The following is a 14,556-nucleotide window of genomic DNA, read 5'->3' as shown; positions in this document are numbered from 1 at the left end:
TCTGAAAGTACGTTTCAAGACCTTTCAATTGATGTGGGTCTTCATACTGCATCCTCCTAGGCATGGTGGTCAATTTTGCTCCTGTCAATTTGGTAACTGAAGTCAAGTCCGTGGAAATGCATCATGAAGCTTTGTCCGAAGCTTTGCCCGGTGACAATGTGGGCTTCAACGTCAAGAACGTTTCGGTTAAGGAATTGCGTCGTGGCTATGTTGCCGGTGATTCTAAGAATTGTCCACCCAAGGGGGCTGCCGACTTTACTGCCCAGGTATGTGTCTGTTTTATTCATCGGATGGTTCTATAAAATTCGATATGAACGGAATCGTGTGAATTTTATTTAGTTTTTTTTAATGTTACTTGATTTGAAACAATTTTAATTTTCATAATTAATTAAATAATATTTTCTATAGAAAAACTTATATTCAGCTTGGCTGAATAAGGTTTTCCATGCAAAAACTTCTATTCAGCCTGGCTGAATAAGGTTTTCTATACGAAAACTTCTATTCAGCCTGGCTGAATAAAGTTTGCTATAGGTAAACTTCTATTGAGTCTGGCTGAATAAAGTTTGCTATAGGAAAACTTCTATTCAGTCTGGCTGAATAAAGTTTTCTATAGGAAAACTTCTATTCAGCCTGGCTGAATAAGGTTTTCTATAGGAAAACTTCTATTCAGCCTGGCTGAATAAGGTTTTCTATAGGAAAACTTCTATTCAGCCTGGCTGAATAAGGTTTCTACAGGAAAACTTCTATTCAGCCTGGCTGAATAAGGTTTTCTACAGGAAAACTTCTATTCAGCCTGGCTGAATAAGGTTTTCTATAGGAAAACTTCTATTCACCCTGGCTGAATAAGGTTTTCTATAGGAAAACTTCTATTCAGCCTGGCTGAATAAGGTTTTCTATAGGAAAACTTCTATTCAGCCTGGCTGAATAAGGTTTTCTATAGGAAAACTTCTATTCAGCCTGGCTGAATAAGGTTTTCTATAGGAAAACTTCTATTCAGCCTGGCTGAATAAGGTTTTCTATAGGAAAGCTTCTATTCAGCCTGGCTGAATAAGGTTTTCTATAGGAAAACTTCTATTCAGCTTGGCTGAATAAGGTTTTCAATAGGAAAACTTCTATTCAGCCTGGCTGAATAAGGTTTTCAATAGGAAAACTTCAATTCAGCCTGGCTGAATAAGGTTTCCTAAAGGAAAACTTCTTTTCAGCCTGAAATTTATTTGATATTTTTTTTACAAATGCTATTTGATCCCAAAAAAATTTTATTTTCAAAATTAAGTTTCGGATTCATTCGTTTTGAATTTCACAGAAACGCTTTGTACATTTTTATTTCGTTTAATTATTATTCATTTTTTTAATTTTTGAAATAATTTTTTGTTTAGGTTATTGTCCTCAATCATCCTGGCCAAATTGCCAATGGCTATACCCCTGTCTTGGATTGCCATACCGCTCACATTGCTTGCAAATTTGCCGAAATCAAGGAGAAATGTGATCGCCGTACCGGTAAAACAACCGAAACCGATCCGAAGGCTATTAAATCGGGTGATGCCGCCATTATTATGCTGGTACCCACCAAACCGTTGTGTGTTGAATCTTTCCAAGAATTTCCACCATTGGGACGTTTTGCTGTGCGCGATATGAGGCAAACTGTCGCTGTGGGTGTCATCAAGTCGGTGACATTTAAAGAGACGACTTCGGGTAAAGTCACAAAAGCCGCTGAGAAGGCCCAAAAGAAGAAATAACTAGGGAGCAGCCAGAAGAATATGCAACAACAACAACAAACAAAACAACAACAGCAAAATGTTATACCACAACAAAAACAACAACAACAACAAGAAAATGAATATCAATTTCTGTTCCCCCAAAAAGAGGAAGGATGGATGGCATATGAAAACTCATTTAATAAGCATAAATATAAAAATAAGAATATTAACAATAACAACAACAAAACCAAAATCATCATAAACAACAATAATAACAACAACAACATTAATAATATTATAAAATTTATTCAAACAACATTTAGTGATTATTACAAGAACAACAAAAACAAAAATCATACAAAAATTACACTCCAACAACAACCACACCAGAATTCATCACAATTTATTCCACGGGATATTATGCAAGAAAATCCAAAATACTCACCCAAAAACAACAACAATAACACTACAACAACTACTACTGGCAGCCTTCAATATTTTCAATTTTATGGAAAACCACCATCAACATCCGCATCATCATCACCATCATCCAATCATTTTAGAAGCATAGAAAAGACATTAATTCCTAATAACAAACTTACAACAACAACAACACCAATATCATCATTATCATTCCTTGATTCCTTACAACTTGGTTTACAGTCACTTTCTCAAGATGCATCCCTCATGGCCATCACTGTCATCATTATTCTCATCAACAGAAACACCAACAACAACACCACTATTAAGAATTATGAAGAAGATTTTACTACAAATTTGGAAAGCATTTTAATACAACTTTTTATAGAATTTTTCCTAATTTATTATTACACTAATTATTTGTATCTAAATTTACACAGACATCGTAAATCGTTTCGCAGGAAATCCATGATATTCGTATCATCATCATCGACAGCATTCTCTTGCCGCCGCACAGATCTCTCCTTGTTTTGTCATCATCATCGGATAATGCCAATTAATAACGCCATTGTGAATGGTTTATAATCATGACCCAAGGCATGTTATCCCATCTCAATACTCAACAACAGATGAGATATACAATAATGAGAAAATAAATCTCAAAATCAAATGTATCACAAAATCGCGACATACATCCAACACGACATCACACGACATTCATCTCTCTCATCCTATGCAATATTTATTTTTTGTAATGCAATCAAAACATTGTTTTGAAATTTTATTTTAAATTAAAAAAACCCAAAAATTGTTTTGTTTTTTTATTGCTTACAAGAAAGAATGAAAAAAAAAACTTCAATAATAATTTGCTTAGCAAACAAAATCGAAATGTGATTTGATTTAATCTCAAGTGAAAAAACCCTTAAAGGCATAAAACACTAAATGTGAATACATCTAAGGATTTGTTAAACTCCCCCCTTGAGGCAAGGAAAAATTAAAAATATTTGTTCTACAATTGGCAAACTTAAGATAAATATTTTAATTAAGTACATCATTTCAATATACAAAGAAACAATAAAAACCCAACACATTTTACACGAAAACACTTTTACACTTGAAAAAAAGAAACAGCCACCCATATTTCAATGGCTTGGCTTAAAGCAGTTGGCTCAAATCCAAAAAATAATAAATAAAGGACTACAAGAGATCTTCTATCTTGTTTGTTTTTTAATGTCGATTTTGTAATGAATGTGTATAGGAATTAAAACCCTATCCCCTCATAACCATACAAGATGATGATCAATACACAACACACTCCCTCCACACGAGGAGATGATGTGACACAATTATTTCCAATAAAGAGCGAAATGTGGAATACAAAAAAAAAAAAAGGAATAATTATGAAAAATCGAATCGAACAACCACAACTTCATATTATATTGAAAACAAATGAAAAAACAAAAACACAACACAGAATTAAAATTAATGAAATACTATAAATGTATGTGCTTCATTCTTAAAAAACCAAGAAAATAAAAAACGTAAATAAAAACAACAATAAAAGTAATACGATATAAATTAATGCATTTTTAATTATTTTTGATATTATTATATAATGCTATAGTATAAAGTTGTTTTGAAGGACTTGTAAACCATATTGACTTAATATTGAAAGTATTAAATGCATTGAATCCTTCAAACAGCCATTGCTTTATTATCATCCTCAAAGTATGCTACAAAATAAATCTTAAGAAAAGTAACTGAAGGATTTTTAGCGAAATTTGCAATTTGTGAAAGATCATTTGTAGTTAGAGTCGTAAGATCGTGGAATCAGCTCCCTTTGAGCCTTCGTAAGTTTACCTCTTCCACTTTTGCGTATAGGAGGGAATTGTTTGGGCATTTGTCTCGTATTTGATGAAGCTGGCTTTGAAGAAATCGCTGATTACAGGTTGCATAATGGTACTTTGTCTTTTTTTTTTAATTTTTGGCTGGGGAGCCATTTTTATTTAAGTTCGTTAGCATTTATGTTATAGATTTATACATATGGAATTTAATGTCTGTGGTTCTGATATTGCTCTTGGGCTCGAGAGGAATATATAGTATATTTATATGTATGGTTCCTTAAGCTTCCTTTCCCCTCCACTTTTCTTAGCAACAGTTAAGTAGAGTGCAGTGGATTGGGGTTCTTGTTTGGAATCTGTTATGTTAGCGGTTTGCATTAAATTTCATTATGTAGAATTTTGTTTTTTGCTGTTATGTATTTTTAATTTATTTAGTTTATTCTTTGTTTGGGTTTTTATTTTTTTTTATATATAAGTCAATATAAGTTATTGGCCATGCTGGCTTTTTTATATTACATTGTATGAAATAAATGAAATGAAATGAAATGAAATGCTATAAGAAGTGAATCCAAAACTATAATTCCAAGTCGATGCTAAATATCTGATGGTCCTCAATAATAGGAACATCTTTTCATCTTTACCTAGTGACCATATTTCTGTCTTTTAAATAATTCTTAATTAAAATGGGTATATTTGGACTTCTCAGTCATTTATATAAAAAAAGATATTCCCCATTGCCTATGAGGTCTAAATAATATTAAGTAACTATCAGAACAGTAAAAACTGTGGAATGCCTACTGGTCTTCTATAATAAATTCCTTGGGTATTGCTCGATTACTGAAATTAAAAAAAAACACACACACACAAGTAAAAAACTGTCAGTCGATGTAGCCGACAGATATATGGTTTGCGGAGGTCTACGGAATTACACACAGGTTTTATTATTTGCTTCATATAAGGTATATGTTTTTATCAAAGAGGTTACGAATTAAATGCCGATCAAATAATATAGACCCTTTTGGAGGGAGGTACCGGAAGGAGTGAACTACTGGGTCCCATCTTCGGACTTGATATTGGGTTGGTAAAGATAATAGGTTGTGTAAGGTTGAAATTTCACATTCCATTCGCCTGATATTGCATTCAATTATTGAAAATTTTGACCATTCGAGGGGAAGGTACCAGAAGGAATGGACCAATGTGTCCCATCTTCAAACCTGATCTATTCTTGGTAAAGATAATAGGTTGTGCAATGTTTAGTTAGAATCATACATTCCATTCGCCTGACATTGGATTTACTAATATTGAAAATTTTGAAAATTTATGGGGGAGGTACCAGAAGTAGTGGACCCTTAGAGAGTTATCGTGTGCATCACGATCACAGACGGACGGACATGTGAAATTCGACTCCAAATTTTCTGAAACGGAGTTGGTCCAAAGAAACATGTGGTCTAATACCAATATTTAGATGAGATACATTTTCACCGTATAAAAATATATATACCCTCATTAGCCATAGGGCTGAGAGTATAAATATATGTTATAATTTATGCGCAAATGTATTCACGAATAATAAAAAAATCAGCATTTTCTTTTGGTACGTTTATGCGATTCGTACCTTTTGTAAACAAAAAGTACGCTTGTTACAAAATTAAAAATAGCGCAACTCTAATTACCCTCAGTTTCAAACTGTTCATCAATATTCAAACTGTATCAAATATAAACTCATAAGTACAAATTTCCAAAACTACCTACATATCCCAATCCTACACTTCGGCGGCAATGTTAATTTCAAATTTCTGGATTCCATCTCCATCCGTTTCTCTGAATTCAAATTGTACCAAATTTAGTGCAGTTTAGTACTTTTCATATACATGAGTACACGCTTTCAAAGTCACCTCCTTATATCGACCGTACTTCTCTACCTTAATTCGCATTTCAAATTTCAAGTTTTTAACTCAATCCATTCACATGCTACGAAATTGCAACAAATTTAGTTCTTTTCGGATACTTATAGTTCGAATGTCCAAAAAAAAACTTTACTACATCTATTCTACACTCCATCAGTGACCCTCATTTTAAATTTCAGAGTTCTAGCTCCACCGTTTCGCCAAATACAAATGGTACATTTAGTACTTTTCGTACCGTTCTGACACCTTTGGACCAAGAGTGGCCCTCACCCAAAATTTCAAGATTCTAGCCCCAGCCGTTTCGTCTGGGCGTCAGTCAGTCGATCACTTTACTTTTTTATTAGTATAGATTATCTATATCCAATAATCCCTACAAATTATCTAAAATTTCTTCACAATTTTTTTTGTACATTTCTTTTCATATTTATTATTCTAAACTAAAAGAATAAACAAACTTACATACTAATAAAGGCTCAATTAAATCTATACAGAAAAATAGAAAATCAAATCTACTGCCATTCACTGTCCGAATTATATTCTTCCCAATCTAATTCTTTATCCAGCGGTAGATTACGTTTTTCCAAATACACATTAAATTGTTCCTTGATATTCATGAATTGTTTAATTTTCATGCGAAATTGTTTCCACGTCCATTGATCGTGATTGCGACGATCGGTAACCATTGCCTTGTAGTTGAATTTATATTTATCCATGAAATATGATATATGGCTAACTACACCTTTCGGTAATCTGGAGTAAAAGAAAAACAAACAAAATGTTTAAAACACAAATTTAATGTTTTCTGATATTACAAACCTGAATTTAGATTCCGCCTTTTGTTTGGCCATTTCTTCCATTTCGGCAACAACATGTCCCCTCTTGGGTTCTTCTGCTTTTTTAATATCATCCTCGGTGATTTCTTCCTCCTCGAATCCATTTACCAATTTTGTAATTTTCAAACGATCTTTTCTGAAATTTGGTATTGGTACCGATTTGTTGGGATCTACACACAGGCCCATTTCTTTGAAATTTGTACCCGGCCTCTTGGAGTCTTCCCATAGCTTCTTAAAGGCAGGGCTGTAAAATACATTTTGGATTTTGATTAAAATCAAACATCATGCTGGAAATTCATTGTTTACTTACTCCTTGATTTTACCCGTCGAGGATCTGGTTTTATTCAAAGTTTTTCTATTCACATTGTAACGATAACGTTTCCCACGATGATTTTTACGAATTTTCATTGTAAATTTGTTAAATTAATTAATTATTTCTATTTTTAAAATAAATAAACCGTGTGATTCCAAAATGCACAACAAATGTTTACACGTGCTCACTCAATATGAACTGAGAGAGAGAGTGTGAGGGAGAGATGTGTTGCGTCAAATGTCAAACATGTTTACCTATAACAGTGTTGCCTACTTTGAAAGTATGGTATAACTTAGATAATGGCGCAAACAAAAAAAAATTCGAAAACATTTTTTTCGTATAGAAAAAAATTGAAAATATATTTTTTTGTATGGTAAAAAATTCGAAAATATTTTTTTTTTCGTATAGAAAAAATTTCGGAAACATTTTTTTCGTATAGAACAAATTTCGAAAACATTTTTTTTCGTATAGAAAAAATTTCGAAAACATTTTTTTCGTATAGAAAAAAATTCGAAAACATTTTTTTCGTATAGAAAAAAATTCGAAAACATTTTTTTCGATAGAAAAAAAATCGAAAACATTTTTTTTCGTATGGAAAAAAAATCGAAATAATTTTTTTTCAGAAAAAAATTTTAAATAAAATTTTGTATAAAAAAAATTTCGAAAACCTGTTTTTCGTATAGAAAAAAAATTCAAAAACATTTTTTTCGTATAGAAAAAAATTCGAAAACATTTTTTTCGATAGAAAAAAAATCGAAAACATTTTTTTCGTATGGAAAAAAATCGAAATAATTTTTTTTCAGAAAAAAATTTTAAATAAAATTTCGTATAAAAAAAAATTTCGAAAACCTGTTTTTCGTATAGAAAAAAATTTCGAAACCCTGTTTTTTGTATAGAAAAAAATTCAGAACAATTTTTTTGTTTAAAAAAATATATATTTGACGTGTTTATTAAAAAAATATATGTTGGCAGCACTTTATAAAGAATAACAAGATCAGCTGTTGGTTGGTCCTCGGCTCTTTTGCTTTCATTTCAGTTTACAGGGTTGCAAACTCTGTATGTGAACAAACCAACTCCTTTTTAGTCTCCATCCCACCTCATTCGTAACTTTCCGTCTTCTTTTTTGACTTCTTCTTTACCGGGCATTTTGACTTTCCCATCCCATTCGTAACAGGTGGAACGTTTTTCAATATTTCTGTCGGTGTCGGCTAAACACACAGAGGACGAAGTTTCTTCAGAGCTGCCGGAAAACCCCTGAACTAGGAATTTCAAATTGCTTGCTCATTATTAACTCTTCTTAAGATTTCCAATTTTTGATTCAGAAACTACCCCATAAATCCATAACAATGCGTGACATACAAATCTTGGATCCCAGGAATCTGGTGAAAAATCGAGAAATCCTCTACAGGCTCATTATAAGGTAAGCCACTTTTGGGATATTTTTCGTAGCCAGAATAACCAAATTATTGTTCCCCTACAGCCAACTTATGTACGATGGTTTGGAAAAATTCGCCATGGAATTGTCCATGTTGGTAAAAGCTGATGAATGTACACCCAGCGAACGTCTACTGCATGTAATGATTGCGGGCATGCAGACATTAGCGGATAAAGAACCTCCACCCAAAGATGATGTTTTGCCCTGTATTGATTTGGAATTTGAACCTGATGCAGCAGCCATGGCACCCGAACCGGCATCCTATGAAACAGCCTACGTTACCTCACACAAGGCATCATGTCGTGCGGGGGCCTTCAGTCATGATGGCACACTGGTGGCTACCGGCAGTCAGGATGCTAGTATTAAAATTTTAGACGTTGAACGTATGTTGGCCAAATCGGCACCCGAAGAATTGGATACGGGGCGTGAGCAACAAGGCCACCCTGTTATACGTACCCTTTACGATCATACCGATGAAGTAGCCTATCTGGAATTTCATCCCAAGGAGCATATATTGGCCTCGGGCTCAAGGGATGGTACTGTAAAGCTGTTCGACATTGCCAAGCCATCGGTTAAGAAGGCCCATAAAGTTTTTACCGACTGTGAACCGGTAACGTGTTTAAGTTTTCATCCATCTGGTGATTATATGGCAATTGGTACCGAACATTCATTGCTAAGGCTCTATGATGTTCAGACGGCTCAGTGTTTTGTCAGTGCCATTGGTTCGCAGCATCACAACGGTTCCATAACGTGTGTGGCATTTGCACCCACCGCCAAACTCTATGCCAGTGGTAGTATTGATGGTAGCATTAAAATATGGGATGGTGTTAGTGGTCGTTGTATCAACACCATACCGGATGCACATGATGGTGCGGAAATATTTTCCATACAATTTACTCGAAATGGAAAGGTAAGACGATCTCTAATATTTATTAAAAAACCAAAATAAATAATAGTTTCTTTTCGTAGTATCTCCTTTCATCGGGTAAAAATTCTTTGGTTTATCTATGGGAATTGTGTACCAGTCGTCCCATCCAGACATATACCGGTGCCGGTACTACCGGTAAACAAGAACACAATACCCAGGCTGTTTTCAATCACACCGAAGATTATGTTCTCTTTCCGGATGAAGCCACCACATCGTTGTGTTCATGGAATTCTCGTAATGGCAGTCGTTTGAATTTAATGTCATTGGGTCACAATGGCCCGGTACGTTTTATTACCCACTCACCAAATTCTCCGGCATTCCTAACATGTTCAGATGATTTTCGTGCAAGATTTTGGTATAGACGTACCACAAATCAGTAGATTTATTTAGGCATACACGCATTTTATGATGACAAGCAAACGAAAGAAACGAATTATGTGGATGTTTAGTTGTATAAGCAGTGGTTTTTTAGATGTAATAGAAATTATAAAAAATAAAAATTTTGAAAAACAAAAGAAAATAAAATATTAATGCTCTAAGGTTTTAAGCTATTACTTTTTAAAGGCTTCGTTAACTTGTGGAATTTAAAAATGTGGATGTTTGGTTTCTTTTGTAGTTAGAGCGTCGACTGAGGGGTTTTCAAATGGCTCCTACAGATTACATTTTGAGAATATTCAATATAGTTATATACCCTTAGGAAAGTCATTGAAATTATTTTTTAGGTGGAAGAGATAATGGGGTTATTCTAATGTTAAAAGTCCTACTAACTGCCTTTTATGGTTAGAAGAACTTCTGAAGGAACGCATTGATTAGATTACCTCTTGGTGGTCTTATTTTATATGTAGACTTCTGAGGCTATTCGGGAGCTAAATTACCCTCTGTGAGTACTCTTCTATAATTAGGAGGGTCTCACATGGTTACAATTTTGTTTTAGATCTTCTTCAGCTAGATGGCGGAAGGACTTCATAAGTTATACGACCTAATTCTAAGACTTCTGTTATTGACAAATATATTCTAAGGACGACCATGTGAAGTATCAATAAAGGAAAACGGTCAAGTGAAAATTGGAACGGTTCTTCCATAGTTTGATGTCATTAAGTGCATTAATATTAGGATCCCTGTAGTTAAAAGAGTTCCTCAAGGACTACTATGGCCTTCTGAAAGAGCTAGAGAATATATAGTCGTTTGAAGCTCAGAATTCAAAATAGACTCTAACCAAATTCTAGGAAGAACTTCTGAGTGGGCAAGGATATTACCAAGAAATAGATTAAAGAGTAGCAGCTATCTGTTATTCAAAGCTAAAATTGGTCAGGAAATCGGGTAAACCAGCATCGTATAGCAGATGAACGTTCCTGGTATAACTATGAACTACCAAAGCGGCAAAGACAATTAGGTCTACGGGAGAAGGAAGAAATTAGAAACCAGCGAAGAAGAATCAGCTTTTCATCATTATTATCAACATCAAAGGAACAAATTCAAATTGTATCCCAAAATAAATCTCCAATAATATCATATAACAATTACAAAATGTATTTGTATTTTTTTAAATAGGAATTAAAAAAATATTTATCCATTATTAAAAACGTAAAAAACAGTCAGTGGGTGTTGCCGACAGATAGGTCTAAATTAGGTCCAGAATGATGTGTTTCAAGTTTTGAGAAAATCTGTCCAGATTTAGATATAGCTCCCATATATAGTTTCTTCCGATTTATGGTAAATGGTACACCAAAATCCCTATATATCTTTCGACTTGCCCGAAATTTGGCATAGAGTACTGAATTAGGTCCAGAATGATGTGCGCTAAATTTCGTGAAAATAGGTTCAGATTTAGATATAGCTCCCATATATAGTTTGGTTCGATTTTATGTAAATGGTGCACCAAAATCCCTATATATCTTTCGACTTGCAGGAAATTTGGCATAGCGTACTGAATTGAGCCTAGAATGATGTGTGTTTAGATTCGTGAAAATCGGTTCCGATTTTGATATAACTACCATATACAGTTTGTAATTTTTATGTAAATGGTGCACCAAAATCCCTATATAGTCTAGAATGATATATAGTTAACATATATATTTTCATCCAATTTTAACTGAACTGTGTCTAGAATGATGTGTGTTAAATGACGTGAAAATCAGTTCAGATTTAGATATATCTCCCATTTGTATTTCGATGGATTTTAGGTACAACTCTTATAAACTCAACAATAACTGTAGCGTTTTTCAAGCAGAGATTCTTGCAATCACGAAAGCGTCCGAGGTAGTAAAAGCACTTAAAGCCGACATCACGGGACCGGCGACTATATATGTCGATAGTCAGGCGGCCCTGAAAGCGGTGAAGTCGCATACTACAAACTCGTAAGCAGTTCATGATTGTAGGACCGTTTTGAATGATACACGACAGATAGTTGGTTTATGCTGGGTCCCAGGACATAATGACATTGAAGGGAACGATATAGCCGACGAGCTTGCTCGAAGGGGTTCACAGTCGTCCAATCTTCTGATTGAGATATCTGTGAAACCTCAGCTATTCATTGGCAGAATCCGTGCGAGGTAGTCGGTAACAGATGGCTAAGGGAACCTGCTTGCAGAATCTCAAAATCTATCTGGCCTGAATTCTCTCGTAAAAGATCTCTCACTTCTAAGTGGGACTTCAGTGGAGAGGATTACTGTCGTCTATGTGAGGACGAAGAAGAACTGGAAACAATTGAGCATTTCCTCTGCAAATGTCCATCGCTGATCAGCAGAAGACATAAGCAGTTTGGAAGATATGAAATTGATAATCTAGTCTTCTTCTCCAAAATAGACCCTAACCAAATTCTAGGCTTTGTAAAAAATTTGACTTGGCTCAATAATCTCTCTCCGGCCCCATTTTCTCACTATCCTTTCTCTCTACTCTTCCACTATCTCTTATCTTTACATAAAGGTTGAACACATTGGGCATAGTCTCCGAGTGGACGGTTGTCACAACAACCACCTAACCCTAGGTAAATGTTGCACCGCTTGACACGAAACGTATCAAATTGAGACTATATAGTCGGCCCAGTCCGACTTTACTACTTTCCTTACTGGTTTATTATAATCCTGTTCTGTTTGGTATTTTGCGACTAAAAACTTGACACCAAGAGAAGGCTAAGGCATGAATTCGCCACCCAGTAGACCTTATTTAATAGGACATAACCTCCCCATAAATTAAAAAAGTAAACTAATTTTGATTATTAAATATTCTTTTTGAGTGTTTTGTTTATTTAATATTTTCAATTCATGTAAATATATATTTAAATTGTATTTTTGTTTGCACAATTATTTAACTATAAAAATATTTTTTTTTTAACTATATATAAAATATATATACGTTTGTTTTTCATGTATATCATTTAGTTGAGCGTTAAATTGCATTAAGTAGCTTATTTTGTTGATGTTTTAAAACATAAAGTTATTTAAAAAATAATAAGTATATAGAAGTATATGTATATATAATAAAATTAAATTAATAATTGCTTTCAAAATGAGTTGGGGAGTTGAATTCTTGTTGTGATTGTCAACCCCATTTTACATATTGCTTATATGATTTTTTGTGCTGTGTGTTTTATTCTTTAAATAAAATATTCTTAAAATAAATATTAAATAATAATAAAAAATGGTTTGGGAAATACATAAGTCATATAGCAAATTAGGTTATATGAAGGCAAGGAATTAAATGATAATTGTGTTTTCTTTAATTTGCTATATGACCTAGGCAAAGTATTAAGTTGTGAACATTTTTTTTGAAATATTGTTGTTGTTGATTATTATTAGTAAACTAACACTGGAAGTTCATGTTTTTTGTTGTTGTTGTTTTATTTGTTGTATATATTTAATATTGCTTAATAGGATTAATTTCGGTGAGTTAAGGTATCGTAAAGTCTTATATATTTTTTTATAAATATTGTATTATTTATAAATAATATTATATTATTTAATTGCTATTTGTTTGTTTTCTCATTCGTTTAAATTGCACACATTTCAAATATGTATTTTTTCATATAAATTTCATATTTCCTTTTTTAATGATAAATTGTTATTAGTATTTTATTATTTAATTATTTTAATAGAATTTGAGTATTAATTTTATTTGCTTTAAATAATATTTACATTTTATATAGTTGTAGTTTTTTATTAGGTGATAAGAAACATAATACAGTTTTTTATAAAAAAATTAAAATCACAAAATAAAATTTTTATAGAAATAAAGTTTTTTTTATAAAAAATAAAATCACAAAAGAAATTATTAAAAAAATATATATATAATAAAGAATTGTTTGATTTTTTTATAACGGAAAAAATATCAACATTTTATAAGGGCTGTTTTTTATTTGCTTTCCTCTTTGAAATGCAATTTATTTAAGTAGCTTTTGCTGGAAACAAGGGAATTTAAGAAGAATATCTATTTTTATAAAATAATAAAAAAATTAAAGCAAAATTTAGTTTTTTTAATTAACATAGGACGGACAATTTTATAACGAAATAAAAAAGATTAAATAGAGAAACAAAACATAAATCAACAAAAAAAAAAAACAACGAAAACTTTATTTTTGAAAATGTCTTGGAGATAAATATTCAAAGAGAGAGACTCTCTATGAGAAAGTGTGAGATACAGCGAAAAGTTTAGAACGCAACTAAAACTACTCTCAAACGTATTACCATATCTAGAAATTCTGTTTTCTTAAGGATCAAGGTGGGTTGTTTTTGAAGGATCAAGGTAAGTTGTTCCATGAAGGTTTTTTCCCCCATTTTTTTCTAGAAGATTTACATAAAATCATTACTCTACATGAACGCTTGTGGGAGGGTCTTCTAAGAGACTTTAATATTTTAAATACTCTCCAAAGATGGTTAGAAATTCCGCTTTTCCACAAATACACACGCTCCAATAGCTTAAAGAATCTACACTTTTAAAAGGTTTCAATTAGCTTAAGTTGATTTTAAACATAACCTCAAAATGTATAATTCACATAATGGCAAATCTAACCTCAAAATGTAAAAAGTTTTTGGAAGTTATCCCCAAATATCTCTGAGATTTTCCCCTAGAATGCTTTGACATTTAGAAAAATCTCGAAATGTGAATGAGAAGTCCCAGTTATCGAAAAATGAAAACTATCATTTAATTTCAACATAACCTCAAAATGTATACTTGGTATGGCAAA

The 14,556-nt window shown here is 32.7% G+C and overlaps 3 protein-coding genes across 3 annotated transcripts; 2 read left to right on the top strand and 1 right to left on the bottom strand.

Moving 5' to 3' along the window:
* Window positions 1-60: 60 nt before the first annotated feature.
* On the top strand, window positions 61-1,852 carry LOC133325221 (elongation factor 1-alpha 2-like). Its single transcript, XM_061534006.1, has 2 exons — window positions 61-266; window positions 1,377-1,852. The coding sequence occupies exons 1-2, from the start codon at window positions 63-65 to the stop codon at window positions 1,734-1,736; spliced, it is 564 nt and encodes a 187-aa protein (XP_061389990.1). The 5' UTR covers window positions 61-62; the 3' UTR covers window positions 1,737-1,852.
* Window positions 1,853-6,371: 4,519 nt separating this feature from the next.
* On the bottom strand, window positions 6,372-7,127 carry LOC133325233 (nucleolar protein 16-like). Its single transcript, XM_061534018.1, has 3 exons — window positions 7,009-7,127; window positions 6,682-6,942; window positions 6,372-6,615 (listed from the first exon to the last, which is right to left on the bottom strand). Exons 1-3 carry the CDS (start codon window positions 7,104-7,106, stop codon window positions 6,375-6,377), a joined length of 600 nt encoding a protein of 199 aa, XP_061390002.1. The 5' UTR covers window positions 7,107-7,127; the 3' UTR covers window positions 6,372-6,374.
* Window positions 7,128-8,357: 1,230 nt separating this feature from the next.
* LOC133325212 (cleavage stimulation factor subunit 1-like) lies at window positions 8,358-9,754 on the top strand. The gene is made up of 3 exons (XM_061533995.1): window positions 8,358-8,431; window positions 8,492-9,356; window positions 9,416-9,754. The coding sequence occupies exons 1-3, from the start codon at window positions 8,358-8,360 to the stop codon at window positions 9,752-9,754; spliced, it is 1,278 nt and encodes a 425-aa protein (XP_061389979.1).
* Window positions 9,755-14,556: the final 4,802 nt, after the last annotated feature.

The sequence above is a fragment of the Musca vetustissima genome, unplaced genomic scaffold (assembly GCF_032173495.1).
Source record: "Musca vetustissima isolate MV318-11 ecotype Yass unplaced genomic scaffold, APGP_CSIRO_Mvet_v1 utg519224, whole genome shotgun sequence".
NCBI classification, from domain to species: domain Eukaryota; kingdom Metazoa; phylum Arthropoda; class Insecta; order Diptera; family Muscidae; genus Musca; species Musca vetustissima.
This window is presented reverse-complemented; position numbering and strand designations above follow the sequence as displayed.